At 42.6% G+C, this 22,135-nt stretch overlaps 2 protein-coding genes across 4 annotated transcripts in view; one reads left to right on the forward strand and one right to left on the reverse strand.

Moving 5' to 3' along the window:
* The window catches only part of IQGAP2 (IQ motif containing GTPase activating protein 2), a 511,872-nt gene that overhangs the window by 362,997 nt on the left and 126,740 nt on the right, over positions 1-22,135 (forward strand). For all 3 annotated transcript variants that reach the window (XM_033929310.1, XM_033929312.1, XM_033929311.1), the window contains one exon: positions 19,133-19,223. In XM_033929310.1, coding sequence (XP_033785201.1) covers positions 19,133-19,223 — 91 coding nt within the window. The remainder of the gene's footprint in view (positions 1-19,132; positions 19,224-22,135) is intronic.
* Positions 5,552-10,909, reverse strand: F2RL2 (coagulation factor II thrombin receptor like 2). Its single transcript, XM_033929313.1, has 2 exons — positions 10,612-10,909; positions 5,552-6,803 (listed from the first exon to the last, which is right to left on the reverse strand). Exons 1-2 carry the CDS (start codon positions 10,679-10,681, stop codon positions 5,731-5,733), a joined length of 1,143 nt encoding a protein of 380 aa, XP_033785204.1. The 5' UTR covers positions 10,682-10,909; the 3' UTR covers positions 5,552-5,730.

Here is a 22,135-nt window from a genome sequence, read left to right on the forward strand (position 1 = left end):
TTCTCCTGGTGTGCCCACAGCTGTTTGGTTTTGGCATCCAACAGGCTCACCCCTTTGACCCCTCCCCCTAATCCTTTCTCCTTCACCTTTTTCTTTATGTATTGTGTGCTCTCATTACTGTCCTCTCGTTGACTGGAGTTCCTTTCCTATTTTCCTTGATTTTAGATTGTACACAGCTCTGCTAGAGTGATATGGAAAGTTTTAAATAAACTATAGAGATTTTTGCACACTCTGAGGGATAAGGATTAGTTGGAGATGGGGGTACACTGAGGACTTGAAGGTAGAGAAATGTTAGTTGGTGGCAGGGGATCAGGAACCAAATTAATGGAGACAAGTTCTGAATTCTTTTCTTAGGGAGAGGACCCTTAATGCCTGCATATGTGGATTCTGACCTTTTTAATTTTGATGTGAATGGTTTTTTAATATTTTGTCATTGTGATTATTTGAAATTTAGACCTGTATATGTATATTTTTGCATTACTGCATCTATCATTTAATGATAGGCTTTGGTTCTAACTATGAGAAATTCTCATGGGAGGTATAGATTTACTATTAGTCATCTCTTCTGCTGGAGTAAAAAGTGCAAGTTTGTTCTTTTCAGTATGAGCAAAGGTCAAAGTGTGAATCATTTCTCAAATTTTCTTTTTCTATTGTGTCCTGAAGAAAAACATACCTACTTTGATAGCATAGCAACAAACCAAGAAATAATTGGGAAATGGTCCCTGCCCTTCCGAGGGGGATGAATTAAAAGCCCTGGATGACAAGAATTCCTTGAAGGAGAGGCGGAAGAACAAGCTTGAGGATGTAGCAGAGACAGAGTTAGGCACGACACAGCAAAACTCCACTAGGTTGCCTAAATTCCCCCCTAGAACCCTGGATGGGGGGGAAGAAGGAGAAGTGTGTGCACTGAGTCCATTGGAGTTTTGGTGTGAGCAAACTGTCAGAAGCTGAACAAAGTACTCTGGAGGGACAGAGTCCTCAACCTTCTGACATGGTTTATTTGAGCTTTGCTCTTGTATCTGTGCAGCACCATGAAGGAGTGTAATCTCTAATCAGAAAATAATGGATATATATTGAAGGAACTAAGGCCAGCACTGGACAGGCTTGCATGGCCTGTGTCCCTTATATGAACATTCAGTTGAGGATGGGCTGGGGAGGGTTTCAACGGCTGGGATGATTAAGATGGGCTGGAGTGAGCTCTAATGAAGACTCCAGTATATGGAACCTAAGCACACTCCTGGGCAGGGCTCTAGGTTTCTGGCCCAGTAATATCTAAGTAAAAAGGACTATTTAAACTAAATTAATTTATGGAGCTTGTATGGTTGGGCAGACTGGATGGACCACTTGGGTTTTTATCTGCCATCATTTACTATGTAACTATGTAATATTGTTGGGAGCTCTTTAATTCTCTTGTGCTGAGATGAAGTGGACGAAAAGGGAGCAGCTTGTGTGCTGCATTAAAGATTTATTTCTATTTTCTTCTCCTTAACCAGCAGTGGCTGGGAAAGACATTTTTATGGGCTCACGACTAAACTTGACATGCCTAAGGTACAAAAGGAGAAAACAAAGCAAACTATTTTAAACAAGAATATTAGTAGTCTGTGTAATACTAACACCTGTCCTATCGGCATGACTGTGGGTTTTGGGTTCTGTGCTAAAACAGAACCAGAGCATTTAAAGTGACAGTAGCCACCATGCTGGGAGCTTGAACACCCATAAGCTGAGCAGGATGTAATTATAACTAGAAATTTTGCTGAGGGATTTTATCAAGAGCCAGGGATATGCTAGCCAGAGGTGTCAAAGTCCCTCCTCGAGGGCTGCAATCCAGTCGGGGTTTCAGGATTTCCCCAATGAATATGCATGATATCTATTAGCATACAATGAAAGCAGTGCATGCAAATAGATCTCATGCATATTCATTGGGGAAATCCTAAAAACCCAACTGGATTGCGGCTCTCGAGGAGGGACTTTGATACCCCCTGTGCTAGACCATGACCACAGGGAAGGGATCTGCACAACACTAATAGGAAAACCAGTGGAGTGAGAGGTGATTGTTCTACTATTAAAGTTCCCCAGAAGGAGGTGCCACGCATCATTTCATTTTTAGCATAACACTGAAGAAGTGGTATGAATTCAATGACACTCATTTTTACAGCTACAATGAAAGTAAAATATCCTTTCTTATTCCTAGAAATATGATTGAGCTGTATTTAAATACTTAGTCTAGAGATGATCCTGAGAGGGAATGCCCCCTAACAGAGTTGGCCATCCTATTCCAGGGTGCCTCCAACAGATATTCCACCAGAAATCTTTTCCAATTAAATTCTCAGCATGCAACAATGTAAAGTCTCCCAGGCAAATTACCCTATCCATTCACTATCAGTTAGCAAAATGGTAGAACCAACTCCCATTTTAAAGTACAATCTTGTGACCACTACATCGGGTTCAGAAACCTTCTAAAAGCATTTCTGTACCAAGACTAGGGAGCCAACCCCGAAGTAACTGAAATAGTAATTGTAAAAGCACATTCCTAAACTGTCTAAATGCAACTCCCTGGGACAAAACAAAGAACCAACAATGACCTACTTGTAATTGTAACATAACATAACTGTATTAAGTTATACTGATCTACCTGTACTAGCAACCCTATTGACTGTCCGTGTCAATCTCACATTATAACTTCTGGGTAACTGACCCAAACTCTTGTAATAGAAAAAAACCTGATTAACATAACATATTATACAGAACGGAAAGAGGGTATTATTAGCAAAATAAGAGCCCTTTACATCTAAATGTAAGACTTGGCAGCCCTTTCATTCATATTTACCTTCCCATGGGGGTGGGGTGGGCCCTTTATTATTAACAAGTAACCCTTTGCTGACACACTGCCACTGAGTGATTAGTTTTTTACACACCAGCATAAGCTGTTATACTATGGAATCAGCTCTCTCGAAAGATATTACTTCAGTCTTGGGATTGTAAGCAATTAATAGGAGTAGCCATGAAGGAACTACTTGTAGTTTGATTAAAAATGGGGATTGTTGGCCTGGTAATATCTTTCAACTCAGTTCCTGAGGGCTGGGATCTTTTCTTTCATTTATAACTACCCAGGGATGTTTTAACCCCATCTCCTATCTTTGCCCAGTCATGCATAAGGCTCTTTTCAGAACCCTGCACAGCTAGTCACCCCCTTCCCTCTGGGGCTTAAAATAACCCAGAAACTAAATTCATGTCTTCTGCATTGTCTTTTTTACTTTTATGTTGAAGAAAAATCTGTATAAAATTTCTTATGGAGTAAATAAGTCAAACTGGGCATGTTGGTTCAAACTCTACAAGTACCTTAGTGCACCAGTAACAAAAGCCAAAGAATGGATAGTTGGCTTTTATTGTCCCAGGTTAAAATTATGCACAGAGATATGTGCCTGCTTTCCCTGTGTATAATTTTTTTAGTGAATGTGGAAGAGTAAGGGGTTATCATCCACTAATGCTACCATTCCACCTCCATACAGCAGGAGCTGCTAGCCTAAGACTGAGTGGACTAAGTATCCCAGCATGCACTGGGCTCTACAGCTCAGTGCTGAGCCACCTTAACAAGGCATCCCTGCTGAGTCAGGGGGTGGGACTCAGCAGGGAGGTGTTTATCTTTCACAAAGGAGAGTCATTCAGGTAGGTCCCCTCAGAGAGAGAGGATCCCAAAGGAGAGAGACCTTCCCTAGCCGTGGCTACATTCAGGCCTTGGGGAGGACTGGAGTAAGAAAATAATTATCCAAATTAAACCTTGATAGTCTGTACTGAAAGCTAGCTGAGAACCCATCCAGGAAAACTCTATGGAGGTGAGCTTCTAATCCAAGACCTCTGTAAACTGAACCTGCATGTTTAAAGTGACTGTCCTGTGTTTGGGGTGTGGCAACTGAGCTGAAGCCAGTTGAGACTGTTGTTGGAGAAAAGGAGTTTCTTTCTCCTAAATGTTCTTGTTTAGACTAAAGTGAGGTAGGAACAGCACTTATGGTGCTTTAAACCTGTGAGAACTGGGGAAATTGACCAAAAGCTGAGGTTGCTGAACTGAATGTGATATGGCTAACTGCCTAAAGTGTACATGCTCCTGCACTAGATGTGAGATATAAAAGTTAAAAGTATATCTTTGCCTTTCTTGAGCCTATGAGAAATAGGTTCAGGTAGATGTCTCAATAAAAACGTCTGTTGCACCTTCTAAAGTGGTTTTTATATGCTGATTGGGTGAATGTGCAGGGTTCCTGGAAAACTCTGCCAGGAATCTCTCATAGTGCAGAACTGTGATTGTAGTTCTATTCTCGACCCACCACCTCTGTACACCGGTTCCTGTATTATTGGAAACTGCCTGTGATTTACCCATATACAAGATGAGCAATAATCGGAGCCTATTTCCACAAGTAAAACACTATCTTAACCTGTGGAAATAACTTTGATTATTGCCCACTATTTTGTCTTTTAAAATCTTAACAACAAGGTGGACCAGGAGCAAGTATGCCTATTTTACACAATAGAAACAAAGACAAGGAAGTGGGAAAGGGACACTGTGTGGACAAACATATTTATTCACAATATAAAATCTCAGTTAAAATTCACACAAGTGTACATTTATTTTTTTTCCATATCTATATTCATTTTAAGAACCAACATCAAGTGCAACATATTATCAAACAATGTACAAAGTAAACAGCACTAAATTCCATCAAATAATATAATAAATACATATCCCTTCCCCCCTCCAACTTTCATATAGTATAAAGACGATCAAGAGTAATACAAATGATCAAGACAAACAAAATTACAATCAAATAATAAATTATTCCCACCCACCCATCCCAGACAAGTATACATTTAAATATAACAAAATGTGGCAGTATATGCTCTTTTACAAAGGACTTTACATGCCTGCCACATTTAGTTTTATTTAAATGTATACTTGTGTGAATTTTAACTGAGATTTTTATATTGTGAATAAACGTGTTTGTCCACACAGTGCTCTGATCAGTGTCCCTTCTAGAGGTCTGCATGGGAACGGGGATTGCGGGAATCCTGCAGGAATCCCCCCCTAAACCACAGGACTCCCACGGGGACCCCCCTCTAGCCAACGGGACTCCCACGGGGATGGAAGGCTTTGGAAGCAGGGTTCGTCCATATAATATAATGGACACATCAGCCTTAGTAAAAGAGGGGGTTTATAAGTTAATTACCTGAACAGAAAACAAAAAAAAGAGTTCCATCAAAGAGATTTCACAAGGAAAACAGCAGTGCACAAACAGAAAAGAAACTGTGGAATTGATGATCCTGTCAGAAGTAACATAGTAACATAGTAGATGACAGCAAATAAAGACCCGAATGGTCCATCCAGTCTGCCCAACCTGATTCAATTTAAATTTTTTAATTTTTTTCTTAGCTATTTCTGGGCAAAAATCCAAAGCTCTACCCGGTACTGTGCTTGGGTTCCAACTGCTGAAATCTCTGTTAAAGTAATTGCTGCTTTTTATGAGGATGGGTGGGGATGGAGGTAATTCCTTGCGGGGATGGGTGGGGACGGAGAGGATCCTGGCAGGATCGGGTGGGGATGGAGAGGATCCTGGCAAGAACGGGCGGGGATGTTTGGGATTTCTGTCCCCGTGCAACTCTCTAGTCCCTTCCCCACTTCTGTGTAATCCATTGCTTTGATTCTCAACATCTCACCAGTTTGCCGATTTGCAGTTCAGAAGTCTAGAGCTCTATCTGCACATCTCTCGATATCTTGAGTATTGTGCGATAATTGGCATGGTCTTTGATTCTGGACATAAGAAAATAGAGGAATGGGTCCAGGCAACTGTTTAGGCTGCTGAGGCATAGAGCTATGATATAGAAAAAATACAAGTCATCTGTGTTGTCCTGATAATATTTCACATGGTGAATAATGAGGAGGATATTGCTGGGGGTGAAGCAAATTGTGAAAATAGTAAGTATCAAGATGGTTATCTTAACATACCAGAACCACTTCTGGTCATAGGTACTCAGGGTCCTAATGATCGAGACATAACAAAACACAATTACAGCCAGTGGAATTAAAAAGCCAAACACAGCCAAAAATATGAAGTAATAGAATTTGAGGCGGGATATCGTATCACAGGCATTGTGCACATCATGGCAGGTGGATATGTTCAGTTCTTCCAGATGGTACTCTTGCTTGGTGATGAAAAAGGGCAGCATGTACATGAAGACGATGATCCACACCAGCACGCTGAGCGACACTGCAAAGGTCCGCTGTGGTAGCCCACGGTAGACAAACGGATGAACAATGGCCAAGTACCGGCTAATACTGATGCACATGAGCAAGAGGATGGAGCAGTACATGTTGCCATAAAAAACAACGGACATCACGCGACACATGATCTCTCCAAATTGCCAGTGATTACCGTTCAGGTGGTAAGCAATTTTAAATGGCAACATGATACAGAAGAGGAAGTCAGAAATGGCCAAGTTTGTGTAGAAGATAGCAGTGCAGACGGACCTGACATGGAAGAAGAGCATCCACAGAGTGATGGCATTGGCTGGTACGCCTATTAAGACCACAGCGATGTATACAACTGGAATCAACCTGGTGCTTAAAGAGCTGGTAAGATACTCCATAGTGGCATTGCTCACTTGTAGCCTTGCTGCATGTGACTTCTGTAGAGAGCATTTATCTTCTTCCAAGCCTTCTATAATATGATTTGGAAGTAGTTCACTGTCCCTCACAGGAATGCCTTTGAATGTCCTAATGGTAAAGTTTTGCTCTCTAGATCTGAAGAAGCCATACCCTAAAGACAAACAGACAATCACATTTTTTAAAAAAGGAAAAAGTTCCTCTGGCAATTTTCATCAGAGTATAAATTGAAACAGAGGGGGAGGGTACTGGCTGACTTCATTGGTACTTGGGTACTACAGAGCAATCAGTTTTCATGTCTCAAGATGAAGGGGGTCTTTCACTAAAGATTAGTGTATGTTACCTGCAGCAGAGCCCATAAAAATAAAATGAATTCAATGAGATAACATATGCTGATCTTTAGTAAAAGACCCCCTAGATGTAAATGTTTGCAAGTAAAAAGTCTTTTAGTAGATTAAATGTCTTTCTGTGGCTTCTAATTCATTGATCTGGATAGTGTTTTGTAGCCTGCAGGACATAGTGAACTAGGAGAGGGAGAAATTTACACTATTTTCTCTCCTCTTCATCTTGACACGGGTAGTCCTTCCCCCCCCCCCCCCATATCATTGATTCTCCTTAGTGCCGCAAAATTTCAGTGGTAAATCATGGCACAGCAGCCCTCAGAGCCTCGTGCTAATGCGCTTTGCTTGTCCGAGTCCCGCTCCTTCTGATGTTCACTTCTGCTACATAGGGGGTGGGACTGGAACTGGAAGAGCCTTGTAGAGCACATGAACGTGAGGCTCCACGGGCTGCTGTACTCCAATTTACCGTTGAAATTTTGTGGCGCTAGGGGGAATAAAAGGCGGAGAGGGGGAAAAGGTGGAGATAAGTGCATGGAGGACTACCCAGGTCAAGACAGAGATGGGGAAAAGCTGGACTGAGAGGTCAGAGAGACAAGGAGTCTGCGGAGAAAGAGGGGGCTAACTGGCAGATGGTGAGGATGGGAGAAGAGCAAGATTAGCAGCTGCTGTAGCTGGGGATATTAAGTTGAGAGAAGGTTCTGCTGATGGGGCTGGGATAAGGAGGGCTAGAATCTGACAGTAGCTGTGGATGGGAGACGAGTCAAATGTTGGTAGGTGGCAGTGGAGGAAGGAGGTTAATGCATATATAGTGAAGTGGAAGGTGGAAATGGATAAGCAGAGGAATGGACGCTGAGGGAAGAAATGATATGTAGGGTAAATAAATATAGGAGAACAACATGGTGAGGAAGGGAGTATAGAGCAAGAGGTAAAGAATGGATGCTAGGGATGTAAGAAGGAGAGGTAACGGATGCTGGGAAAATGAGAGGAAGAGGGTTGTAGAGAGGGTGAGAAGAAAAGGAAGACAGAGTCCTTGAAGGAGGTAAGTAGAAATGGGGAAGTAAAGGGAGGAATGGGAAATAGAGTTAAATAAGTAATAAGGCAAGGATGAGTGACAAGGAAAGAACTGGGCTTGATGATGGAATGAGAGGCAGAGGTAATTAGACTTAAGAGGGGATGAGAACAGAGGATGAAAATGGGAGATTAGATAATGTCTGATAATGGGAATAGGAATATGAAGAAAAGAATAAGAGATAAAGATCAAAATGGGTGGACTAGAAAGGTAAGCATAGGAAGTGGAGGGAGAATGAGGACTGGAAAGGGATGAGATAGAGAAATAAAATCTAGCTATAGGAAGATAAACGCAGATAAGATAAATGTAGAAAAAATGATATCAGAGTTAGATAGCAGGAGGGAAAAAGACCTTATGAATTGGGAGGACTCCAAAAGCAAACCTGATGAAAGAGGAGGACCTCAAAAGCAGAACAGAGATCCTACAAAAGAACTTAAAAGAAAAACAACAAGCATATGTGATATGCCAGGCCTAACCCAAATTGCAAAATAAAATGCAAACAAAGCTGCAAAATACTTTAAAATTTTTAAAGCATGAAAAATGTTTATTTCTTTTATTTTGTTCACTATAGAAGGAAATGCATCTCTTTTTCTTCAGTGTTCCACTCTATAAGACCTGCTTTTGGGTGTTTCCATTTTTTGTGTATAGTTCCTTGTGCTATTGTAATGTTAACAATGTAGGTTCTATTTTCTAAAGTTAAGGGGGATATTGGGTTCTAAAACATTTTCATAGAGTCAGACATATGCTAGGGGAAGGGAGAGGAGGGTGGAAGAGTGCCAGGAGGGGAAAAGAGAGTGTGATAGGGAGGTGAAATGGGAGAAATAAGTGGAGGGGAGTGAAGAAATGGGGAGGAAAGATAGTGGAGGGAAGAGAGATAGAAAAATAGTTGGGTAGGGGAAAGGTGAGATGGGAAGGAAAGCACTGAAAGATTGGTGGGGAGGGAAGTATGGGGAGAAGCAGAAGTAGAAAGAAGAAGTAATGGAAACAGTGGTGTGGAGGAGAGAAGGGCAAAGATGTAGATGTAGAGGAAGGAGAAGGGAAAGAGGTGGCAGATAAGGGAATTTTGGAAAGATAGAGAAATATGTGTGGAAGGAGCAAGGGGTGTGTGTGTGTGATGAGAATGGAAGAATATAGGCAGGATATTTTGAGATAGAAGGGGTGGAGAGAAGAGGAAGAGAGAAACATTTGTGCCCACCCACTTTGGGCTCAGGCACATCCAAAAACTGGATGCCTGGCTAGGCTATTGTCTGCATTAAGGAAACCTAACATATATAAACGTAAAAGCTAAAACAGTTTCTAGTCCATTTCAAGCACTTAGGACTGGATTCTGTAAATTGCGCCATTATTGGCAGCTGCCTAAAAAACGGCCGCTGACCACATGTCAATCACACAATGGCGCTGTTTACAGAATCACAGCTTTTTTCAAAGGTAGGTGCCAGAAATGTAGGCCAGGGTCGACGAGAATCGCATCTACAGAGGCGCCTTAGAATTCCTAAGGTCATTTTCAGTGTTAGCCACGCCTACTTTGTCCTTATGCATTCTAAGGTGCCTCCGTAGACGCAATGAAAGAAACAATTTTCTAAGTGCCTACATTTTTTTAAAATAATGCTTAAAACATTTTAAAATGGCTTTTACTAGTTAACACCCCCCCCCTTTACAAAACCATAGCACCATTTTTAGCGCTGATCGTGGCGGTGACAGCTCCAATGTTCATAGAATTCTTATGCATATCAGAGCTGTTACCCCCGCGGCCTATGATAAAAACTGTGCTACGGTTTTGTAAAAGGAGTTGGGGAATAAGTTAGGTGCCTAACTTAAGGCACCATTTATAGAATATGGGCCTTAATGACTCACCTGTCTCTGGCCTATTCCCTCAACCACCACCTCGCTATTAGAACCAATTAATAACTTTTGATGTTATGTTATGAATTTCAGCAGCAGGTATAGTTTGAGTGACAACTTAAAAACCTGTTAAATGTAGATAGTGAAAGTAACATAATTTCCTGAATACTTATAGCTGAGGTGGAATGATAAACTACATTATTAAGACTGAACTACTGTGGTTTTTGATGCAATTTGTATTTATTACCTAAAATCTCATCCTATTTTACATACATTTTAATAGTGAAATCCCTTCCAGTTACTTATATTTTAGGACTGCAGTTGTGTGTTTTCTTAGTAACTTTAGTTTTGCAAGATAGTTTCTGCAGTTAATAAAACCTTAAAACATTCAGCTACCTTCTTTCAGAGGGAAAAGTAGTATTTTTGTGTGTGTGTGTGTGGGGGGGGGGGTTTAAAGAAAGTAAATGTAAGTTGTGGAGCAGGGGTGCGCATGTATGCCGGATTCCAGAGGGAATCGGTCTGTGGCTCCTGGCCAAAAACCTTTGCAATGGTTGAGCTAGAGCAGATTATAAAACAAAGAAAGAGGCTTATTTCTGGCTCTGTTGCATAGGACCAAAAGCCCAAAGGAGCTGAAGGAAACTAATGGATAAACAAAAGTTTTCAGCCGGTATTGGCTGTGCTTGTAGAGGTTAAGTTTGAAGCACACCTACCTCGTTGGCACTCAGTAGATAAAAGAACGAACAACAGCCATATGATTGATAATAGCAATGGAGAGTTCATCGCGGTGATAGAATGGATCTCTTCTCTGATATTAGGAGGTCAGAGCCGGGCTTTCTAATCACATTTTTCTTTCTTTTGTTAAAACACACTTATTTTTTTCTGCTTGTCCAGTCAGGTCGCATTCCTTTGATCTGTGCCTTACCAGCTTTCGATGTCAAGCCTGGAGTTGCAGCAATGGCTTTCCTCAGTCGTAGGGTGTGACTTCCCAGTGAGTGATAGTGAGCAATACTTCAGTGCTGCAACTGGAAATCAGGAAGAGATTTAGTTACATCCAGATGCACTCCTATTAACTCTTCACTGACCAAAGCCTGGGTTGCCTGGGTTTCTGTCTCCTTGAAAATCATTCCAGCTGGGAATTTACATGGAACAAAGCTATGTCTGTCTTGGGATTCCATTGTAACATTTGATCGTCTAGAGCAGTCACTAATGAAATGCAGCTATGTTTTCACTCAAGGCGTTGTACAGCAAGAATAAGTCAAACATAGGCAATAGACAATTACAGCAGTAAAAATATTCAAACAATACAAGGTATGGCGTAGTATGCTATATTAGAATATCAACATATGCAATAAAACCTTTCAATAGGCAGCATAGGATATAAGCAAAGAAGAAACAGTAACAGGAATTAGAAAAATAAGGGGACTAATTTAAAGAAAATTGTATGTAATGCATGAGTATAATCTCAGCCAGGTTAGTAGATAAACATCCTGCTACAGTATGTGCAGCTGATGTTGCACCTTGTAAATGTGTGACTAGCAAGTTAGTTATTTCCATTAAAGGCCTGGGTAAAGAACCAAGCTTTTACCTGCTTCCTGAAGTAGGTTTTGCTTAACACGAGACTTTCAGGAAGTGCATTTCAGTGTGTGGAGTCTTGCTGGCAGCTGTCACATTGGTGCACTGGTCTTCGACCTATGGGCCGCCACGTGAGCGGACTGCTGGGCACAATGGACTACTGGTCTGACCCAGCAGGGGCAATTCTTATGTTCTTATGGATGTCCTATGAAGAGGGTGTGGTTAGGGATAATAATTTTTTTTATAATAATAATTTATTTTCTTATATACCGCCCCACCAGGCGGTTCACAACAAAAGAAACTGAGACATTTCAGTAAAAATACAGCTTCAAAAACACACAGATACACTATAGATACAACATCAGTTAAATACAATATCATTTAAAAAGTACAAATAAAATGCATCCTAATAAAAAACCCCATCGTTAATGTACAGTTAAGGATCAACATTCCTGTTTATCAAATAGGTAAGTTTTCAGTGATTTCCTAAATGTAAGATAAGAATAAGCTTGGGCAATCAAAGTACTCATCCAGGAATTCATCTTCCCAGCATGATATTCTAAAGTCCTGTCAAGAAAGGTTTTATAACGACAGGCCCTTGGGGTAGGGAAGATGAACATACCTGAGTTTCTGGTGCAATTTTTTTAACTTAAACAATTTCAGGTAGAATACAAAATAAGAGGGCAATAATCCAAAGAGAGCCTTATAGCAAATACACCCAAACTTAAAGAGCACCCTTGCCTCAAAAGGTAGCCAATGTAATATGGCGTAAAAAGGACTAACATGATCATATTTCTTAAGACCAAAGACCGCAGTATTCTGCACCAATTGAAGTCTTAATAAAGTCTTTAGGAGGACCTTAGTAACTTTAGAAACAGAGGAAAATGAAGGTAGATAAAGGCCCTATGGTCTTTCTAGTCTGCCTAACCATACAGCTATATCTGCGGCAAACACTCAAAACCAAAAATAAAAATAATACTGATAATAAATAGTGAATGTTTTTAAGGTGGCCAAACAGGTTGAAAAGGTGACGTCGAAAGCTAGAAGGATGCTAGGGTGCATAGAAAAAGAGGTATGGCTTGTAGGAAAAAGGAGGTATTGACTCTGATGAGACCTCATTTAGAATAATGTGTACAATTCTGGAGACTGCATCTTCAAAAAGATATAAAAAGGATGGAGTCGGTTCAGAGGAAGGCTACTAAAATGGTGTGTGGGCTTCATTATAAGGTGTATGGGGACAGACTTAAAGATCTCAATCTGTATACTTTAGAGGGGAAATGTAATAGATGTTTTAAATATGATAGATGTTTAAATACCTACTTGGCATAAATGTGAATGAGTTGAGTCTTTCAAGTGAAAGGAATCACTGGAATAGGATGAAGTTAAGAAGTGATAGGCTACGGAGTAATCTAAGGAAATACTTTTTTTTACAGAAATGGTGGTAGATGCATGGAGCAGTCTCCCGGAAAAAGTGGTGGAAACAGAGACTGTGTCTAAATTCAAGAAGGTGTGGGATAGGGATGGGATCTCTTAGAGAGAGAAAGAGATAATGATTACTGTGAATGGGCAGACTAGATGGGTCCTTTGGCCTTTATAACTATAAAATAAATAAGAAGACTCCAAATTATACAGAACACTGCAGTGAAGATCATATTTAATGCAAAGAAGTTAGACCATGTTACTCCCCATCCTTTATAAAGCTCATTGGTTGCCAGTAGAACATAGAATCACATACAAAATTATTTTACTAACCTTTAAAACTAGACAAAATAGTCAACCAGAATTTATCAATAACATTCTTATTCCCTATAGTTCTTCTAAGACTCTAATATCATCTTCTAAAAATGTTTTATCTGTTCCATCCCTGAAGTTTATCAACACAATGAGGTCTATTTTCTCTGTCAGCGCTCCATCTCTTTGGAATAATATTCCGGTCTACTTACGGGAAAAATCAACTCTTCACCATTTTAAGACAAACTTAAAAACATTTCTTTTTCTTGATGCTTTCGAGACCTAAAATTTTAGGGCTACATAGTTTTTATTCTACTTTTAGACACCCTCCCTTTTGTTTTCTCCCTATATGTTCTCTTTCTTACTTGATAGATTGTAGTTCTGCCCTTCTTCCCTTTTTTATTTCTGTTAGTTTTTATATTGCTTTTAAATGTTTTTAATAACGATTATTGTTTTAAAGGATGTATAGTTATTCCATATATGTTTTTAACATAATGTTCACCGCCTAGAAGGCCGATTGGGCAGTTTATAACATTTTTAAATAAACTTGAAACTTTATATGCCATCATGTTTCTATGTCAGTAAGGCAATAATTAATAGCAAAAGTATACAGCTTCCAAACATTCACTTTCTACTAATCCAAATTTGTAATAAGCACTCTGTAGGTTAGTGCACTCTCAAATAAAGCTGAAGTTTGAGTCACAGATTGTGAGCACTTAGCATCTTCTTGCTGTCTGAGAAAATGAGATAAGAATCACAAATGGAAAAGAATCACAGTAGTGCTAACTCTGTGCAAAGCAATCTAGGAATGTTTGGGCATATCCAGTTTGGGCTGAAGCCAACCCAGCAGCTGCACACCCTTGTTGCAGCTGGTGGGGATCCCACCAACCGAAGACATCTGTGAAAAACGCCCTGAACTCTCTCCAGTGCACCTCTGTCGGTGGCAACATTAATGAGCTACCACCACCCCACCCCCATCCCCAATGCTGGCATTTGGCATATGCTCAATTTTTGCATCAGGTGCTGCTCACTAAACCTGTGATCATGCTATCAACTGAGATGCTCTGGAGGGAGTTCAGTGTGTTTTTGCAGACATCTTTCAGCTGGTAGGGCTTCAGAATCCCTATCAGCTCAGGTATTTAATATTTGAGGCGGGGGGGGGGGGGAGGAGGGCATTGTCTCCTCCCATTTTTATGATAGGATTAATGTTGATGAATTGTGTTTGTACATTTGAGTGTTTATTTTCCAGAAAATTAGAGGTTCTTTCAGTAGCATACTAAGGGGGGGGGCGGGGGGGCTGTCCGCCCCGGGTGCCAGCCCTGAGGGGGTGCTCCTGGCCTTGCCGTTCAGTCCCCCCACCCCCGAAGGACCGCTCACCCCCCTGGCCTCCCTGCACCACCTATGAAGCAGCCTGTAGCGGGATCGCGATGTCAGCGATCCCTGAGCTGCTTCGGTGCTGCTTCCTGCGCTGCGGTCCCGCCTCTCCCCTCCTCTGATGTCAGAAAAGGGGCGGGACCGCGGCGGAGGAAGCAGCTGACATCGCTGACATTGCGATCCCGCTGCGGGCTGATTCAGGTGGTGCAGGGAGGCCAGGGGGACGAGCGGTCCTTCGGGGGGTGGGGGGGGACAGAACGGCAAGGCCGGGAGCACCCCCTCAGGGCCTGATTCAGGTGGTGCAGGGAGGCCAGGGGGGCGAGCGGTCCTTCGGGGTGGGGCAGGCAGGCAGGCTTTCAAGGGGGAGGGAGGGGTGACAGACAGGCAGGCCTTCAAGGGGGGGGGGACAGGTAGGCCTTCAGAGGGGAGACAGGCAGACAGGCCTTCAAGAGGGGGGGTCAAGCAGGCAGGCAGGCAGGCTTTCAAGGGAGGGACAGGCCTTCAAGGGGGGGATAGGCCTTCAAGGGGATCAGGCAGACAGGCAGGCAGGCCTTCAAGGGGGATGCAGGCCTTCAATGGGGGGTGCAGGCATTTGGGGGGGTGCAGGCCTTCGGGGGGAGTGCAGGCCTTCGGGGGTGGGGATGCAGACCTTTAAGGGGGGGACAGGCCTTCAGGGAGGGGGGCCCTGGTGTAGAAATACACGGAGGGAATGGGGGGGTTCAAAGAGACGCGCATATGCCGGACTTTAGGAGAAAGAAATAATGGGTCTGAAAATAGAGAAGAGAGAGAGAGAGATGATGGACCATAGTTTTTAGAGAGGGAAGGAACAGAAAGGGAGAGAAGTTGGACACAAGGGATGGTGTGGAGGGGGGGGATAGAGATACTGGATAGGAGGGTAGTTGGGAAAAGAAAGGGAGAGATGGTGGACCCTGGGGTGGTGGGGAAGGAGGGAGAGATGCTGGATGAAAGGGTAGTTAAGAAAATATAGATCTGTGGAGGGAGACGAAAAAAGGATAGATGCCAGACTTCCTGGGAAGGGAAGGGAAACGGGGAGGACAGAGATGGCAGATGGATGATTAGCATGCAGAAAGAAGGAAGAAGGAGACCCTGGCAAGCAAGTTATCAGAAGACAACCAGAGCCTTGGACCAACAAGATTTGAAAAATAACCAGACAACAAAAGGTAGAAAAACTAATTTTATTTTCTGTTTTGTGATTGCAATATGTCAGATTTGAAATGTGTATCCTGCTAGAGCTGGTGTTAGACCGCAAACGTGAGCTAGGATTTAACAGAGAGGAAAAGTCCTTTTTGTTTCTTTATTTTATTTACACCACAGCGCCAGTGTGGTTAGGAGAAGCCAAAGGGGGGTGAAAAAGCTATAAAATAAACCCACCAGGATGTTTATAAAAAAACAAACAAACACCCAATTGGGCAGGAAAGTTGAATCGAAAAACCAATTCAATAGGCTGAATCGAATCGAAAATTTTTTTTTCTTGAATCGGGCAGCACTAGTTTGCGCTACTGTCTTAGACTTTAGGACCTGGGATTGGAGAGAGATGGCATCCTAAGTACTTTATAATGCAAGTGAAACGAAGATTTGGTCAGACTTTTGAAGGGTCTGCAGAAGAAAAATATTGTATAGGCCGGGGACATGAGAGAGCAGGAAATGGGAACTTTTCTTCCTTCTATTTTTGTGAATGGAAAGGCTGAGGATGTCAGAGAGTTCAGTTAAAATATGTGCTTTATAAGAAAATATAATAAGGTGTTTTATAAAGTTTATAGCAGGGGTGCCCAATAAGTCGATCGTGATCGACCGGTAGCTCGCCAAATCCAAGTGAGTCGATCACCCAGGACTCACTTTGCCCTGGCGATCTATCGGGCTGATCAGTCTTCCTCTCCCCAATGTCAATTCTGCCGTCGGAGAGGAAGTTCGGGCCAGCCAATCGCTGCCTGGCTGGGCGGAACTTCCTCTCCGATGGCAGAATTGACGTCAGGGAGAGGAATGCTGGTCGGCCCTAAACAGGGAGAGCATAGGACGGGTGTCGGCTTTTGGACCTGTTATCCATTGGTGGCGTTTTGGCTCCTGTTCCCCGATGGCAGTGGCAGTGGCTTGGGGAAGGGCAGGGAGAAAGAAAGAAAGGGGGCAGGCAGGTTGACAGAAGGAAAGAAGAGAAACAGAAAAAAAGAAAGTGGGCATGAAGAGAGAAAGAAAGAAAGGTCAGGGAGAGAGGAAGAAAAAGTTGGGGGAGGGAATGAGGTGTGGAGGAGAGGAAGCATACAGGCTGAAAGAAAGATTGGATGCACAGTCAGAAGAAGAAAGTGCAACCAGAGACTCATGAAATCACCAGACAAGGTAGGAAAAATGATTTTATTTTAAATTTAGTGATCAAAATGTGTCTGAATTTATATCTGCTGTCTATATTTTACAATATGGTCCCCTTTTATTAAACCGCAATAGTGTTTTTTAGCGCAGAGAGCCTATGAGCGTCGAGAGCAGCGCTGGGCATTCAGCACAGCTCCCTGCGCTAAAAACTGCTATTGTGGTTTAGTAAAAAGGGAGGGGGGTGGGTATTTGTCTATTTTTGTATGGTTGTTACTGAGATGACAGTGCATAGAATCATCTGCTTTGACCTCTGAAAAAACCCTGGAATAGGAATGATAATTAACAATTCTATGCGTACAGTGTGCATTGTGTTTTTTTTTTTATTTTATTGTTGGTAGATCATTTGACTTGGTCATTTTAAAAGTAGCTTGCGAGTCAAAAAAGTGTGGGTACCCCTGGTTTATAGCATTGCTATTGTACTAATCACCTTTGTTTTACTTCAAGCACTAATTTCAACACAAAGCTGATGTGGTTAAGTGAACATTCAGACCCACAGCTGAGGTCCGGTGAAACAAGTTCACGGGGCAGCTGTTAAGGAGACCTTCATAGTTGTTCACAGTCTCCTCCACCAAACAAAGACTAAATAACAAAAAATAAAACTTAAATGGAAATAAAATCATAAATTTCACAACAACTTAACTTTGAATGGTGTAGATGGTACACATAACTACTCCGGGCTCCTCCGTTTATTCACAATACCGACCCCCCAACCTAGGTTTCACCCGCTGGCTTCTTCAGGAGGGGTACTACAATTACAAGATGACTCAAATCAACACTGCACCACACAGCTTACTAACTAAATAAACACTACATTTTGAAATACTCAATGTACACACTCTCTCTATAACTTAACGGCACAAACACTCCATACTGCTCACACATGCACTGCTGACAAGAGGAACTTCCCAGCAGGCCACGCTTTAAATACACTCCCCTAATAGGTAGCAAAAGGGGAGTGTATTTAAAGCGTGGCCTGCTGGGAAGTTCCTCTTGTCAGCAGTGCGTGTGTGAGCAGTATGGAGTGTTTGTGCCGGTAAGTTGTAGAGAGAGTGTGTACAGTGAGTATTTCAAAATGCAGTGTTTATTTAGTTAGTAAGCTGTGTGGTGCAGTGGCGTACCTAGTGCTGGGTACTTTTTGTCAGCTGGGTGAAGTCCTCAGTTTATAATGTAACATTAAACTTTTTTGTAATCTAAAATTTATGCATTGTTCTGTCCCATGTTAAGATTTTTTTTTTTTTTTAAGTAGACCCAAAATACTACTACTACTTTTTCTTCTTTCTATAGCACTGCCAAACTACAGAGCATTGTTCATAAACATGTAAGGGATAGGGAATGGGACTTATATACTGCCTTTCTGAGATTACAATCAAAGCAGTTGACACATTATATACAGGTACAGTGGTACCTCGGTTTACGAGTGCACCGGTTTGCGAGTGTTTTGCAAGACGAGCAAAACATTGGCAAAATCGGCGCCTTGGAAACCGATCGCACCTCAATTTGCGAGCGCCCACCCCCCGCGAACCGGCACCCTCCCCCCCGCGAGGGGAAACTCGCTTTGATAAACGAGCATTTTGGATTACGAGCATGCTCCTGGAACGGATTATGCTCGTAATCCAAGGTACCACTGTACTTAGTTTGTTCCAGGGCAATGGAGTGTTAAGTGATTTGCCCAGAGTCACAAGGAACTGCAGTGGGAATTGAACCCAGTTCTCCAGGTTCTTAGGCCACTGACTACTACTCCACAGGCACAAAACAGCTTTGATTTCTGCAATTCAGCACAGTTTTCAATTAGCAAATGTAGCCCAGCTAGGGAACAGGTTGTGAAAATATTGGGGGTGGGGATAGCTTTTAGCCAATAAACGCCCAATTTCATTTTTCTTCCACTGGCCTGGGGGTAGATGGGTTGGTTAAAACCTAAAAGAGAAGCTCTAGTAATTGCACATTTATATACCTGACCATGCAACTTATAGCTTTATTTAACAGAGTTTCTTAAGAAATTTTACCAACTGACTGACTGATAGACCCTTAAAAGATAAAAATGACTGAAGTCTTTCCCACCCACAAAACAGTCTCAAAAGCTGGCAGTGCCAGCGGAATTTTTGTGGTCTAGAAACAGCAATTTGTGCCCTTCCTTTGCTTATTTCATTCTATGGTTTCTTGGTCTTGTCACAGGTTTCTGAAGATGAGTCTGCAGTTCTATGGCTAGATGAGATACAAGAAGGAATCAGGGAGGCAAATGTAGACACACAGAATGCCATGAATGGTAAGTATGTGTCTCACTTATGCCTAACAAATCCTTTTGGGACTTCAGTAGAGGGCGTCCAAGCAATATAGGCCTAGATTCATTAAACTTACCAATCAGGATCGTTGTTGGGCGATTCTTGGCCGAGTTTTGCTGAGCAACCAATTCACTACAGATTCTACATGCAAATGATCTGATCGGATGCATGCCCTATAGCAGTGTTCTCAAACTCATGGCCCATGGACCACGTGGCCCGCCAGGTACTATTTTGCAGCCCACAGTGTATACTAGTGCTGCCTGCTCTTTGCAGCATCCTCCGGCTTCCCCCCTGGCCTCCCACTTTTACCTTCAGATAATTAGTGCAGCATGCAGAGAGAAATGCTGATGTTGTAGCGATCCTTGCAGGCTGCTGGCTTCCTCAGCAGCACGTTCCCTCTGCCGTGATCCTGCCCCTGACGTCAAAGGCAGCAGAGGGAACCTGCTGCGGAGGTCGATGGCAGCCTGCAAGGAACGCTACAGCACTGGCTAACCTCTCTGCAGGCTGCGGTAATTAGCTGAAACTAAGACTGGGAGGCCTGGGGGGGGTAACTGGAAGACGCTGCAAAGAAGGGAGCATGCAGGCCTTCGGGGGGGGGGAGGAGGAAGATTTATAAAGTATAAAGAGTTTTACATCACGCAAAATTGTCATTTCTTTAATAAAACATTAACTATTTTTTTCTGCGGCTCTCCAAGTACCAACAAATCCAAAATGTGGCCCTGCAGAGGGTTTGAGTTTGAGACTACTGCCCTATAGCGATCCCACTGATCGCTGTAAAAGCGATCAAAACGCATGCGCAGAGTATCCTTGTTCATTGATGCAATTTACGCATGTGCTAGCTCTTCGCACTTACTACGTAGTTAGTGGGCGGGGTTTATTCTAGCACGTCATAGGCGGTAAAGCACAAGCGAGCTCAAAAGAAAGGGGGAGAGATGGCTGCAGTTTACTTTTGCTGGCCCTATGAGCTGGACAAGTGACGGATGCAGTGAATTATTTTTGTGTAGCCAGATTGTCAAACAGAACCCGCGGGTTAAAACCACAGACTAGCAATGCGCTTTTTACAGAATATATAAAAAAGGAATTCTTACACATATGTAAAGATATTTTACATTACATTAGTGACTTCTTTTCCACTAGTACCTTGCAGTTCTAGGCGGATTACAAAAGAAGATAACTGGACATTTCCAGGAAAATTACAAATTAGGGTGCTGTTTACATGGTTGAGACTTTGAAGGGAAATTTACAAGAGTGGTTGAGACAAGGAAATGTGTTATGATTTCTTGATAAATTTTTTGAATAACAGGGTTTTCATTTCTTTTTGAAATGATTTGAAATCAGTCGTTGTCAGCATGTTGGAGATGGGGTGAACAAGTTTAGCTGCTTGCGTTGCTAGTAGGTTGTCATACAACTTCTTACGCTGTGTATCTTTGAATGGGGGGTAGATAAATGGAGTCTGAGTTCTCCTTTGTCTGGTTGTTTTGTTCCAGTTTAGGCAATTGTTTAGATATGAGGGGGCAGTGGCAATCATTACTTTGAATAATAGACAGTAGAATTTGAATAGTATTCACACTTGTATAGGTAGCCAGTGTGAGTCTAGGTATGCGGTGGTGATGTGGTCATATTTGCTTAGTGAAGGCTGTGTTTTGTACTGTCTGTAATTGTTTTATCATGTTTGCGGGGCATGGCAGGTAGAGGATGTTGCAGTAGTCCAACAGCCCTAGGACTAGGGATTGGACTATGAGCCTGTATTGCTCTTTGTCGAAGAATTTTCTTATTTTTCGCAGGTTGCACATGACTATAAAGGCTTTCTGGATGGTCTTATTGATTTGGACTTGCATGGTTCAGCATCTATCTATCATCATTCTGAGGAGTTTTAGGGTGGACTGTATAGGGTATTTGGTGGCGTTCATTTCTAATTCTGTTATGGATGGGATTTTGTCCTTTTCAAGCAGTAGAAATTTTGTTTTGTCGGAGTTCAGCTTTAATTTGTAGTCTATCATCCATTTTTCCACTGCTTCTAGTGTTTTTTTTCAGTTTTTCTGTTGAAGTGGGAGCTGGTGAGTCGTAGGGGAGGAGAATGGTGATGTCTGCATAGCTGAATGATGTTATGTCTAGGTTATCTAGACTGGACCCAAGGGAGGATATAAAGAGGTTGAAGAGCATTGGCAATAGTGGTGACCCTTGGGGAACGCCACAGGGCTTAGACCAGGGGTCTGATTTAAGGTTGTTTGTCTTTACTCTGTATGTTCTTAACATAAGAACATAAGAACATAAGCAGTGCCTCCGCCGGGTCAGATCACAGGTCCATCCTGCCCAGCAGTCCGCTCCCGCGGCGGCCCAAACAGGTCACGACCTGTCAGAATCATCAGAAGGGGCTCCCTTGCCACCTTGGCTTCCCATTTAAGTCCTGCCTTCCTATCGAAGCCCTAGCCCTCCGGTCTTTCACATGCACGACCTGGTTGGTTTTTACTCATTACCTGGTGTTACATCCCAGCACCTCTCTCAGTATCCCACGATCCCTTTATCCCTCAGGAATCCGTCCAATCCCTGTTTGAATCCCTGGACCGTACTCTGCCTGATCACTTCCTCCGGTAATGCATTCCAAGTGTCCACGACCCTCTGGGTGAAAAAAAGCTTCCTTGCGTTTGTTTTGAACCTATCTCCCTTCAGTTTCTCAGAATGCCCCCTCATATTAGCTGTCCCCTTCAGTCTGAAGAATCTGTCCCTATCCACCCTCTCTATGCCCCTCATGATCTTGAAGGTTTCTATCATATCTCCCCTGAGCCTCCTTTTCTCCAGAGAGAAGAGCCCCAGCCTATCCAGCCTCTCGGCGTATGGGCAGTGTTCCAGCCCTCTTACCATTCTCGTTGCTCTCCTTTGGACTCTTTCAAGTACC

The sequence above is a fragment of the Geotrypetes seraphini genome, chromosome 1, assembly GCF_902459505.1.
Source record: "Geotrypetes seraphini chromosome 1, aGeoSer1.1, whole genome shotgun sequence".
NCBI classification, from domain to species: domain Eukaryota; kingdom Metazoa; phylum Chordata; class Amphibia; order Gymnophiona; family Dermophiidae; genus Geotrypetes; species Geotrypetes seraphini.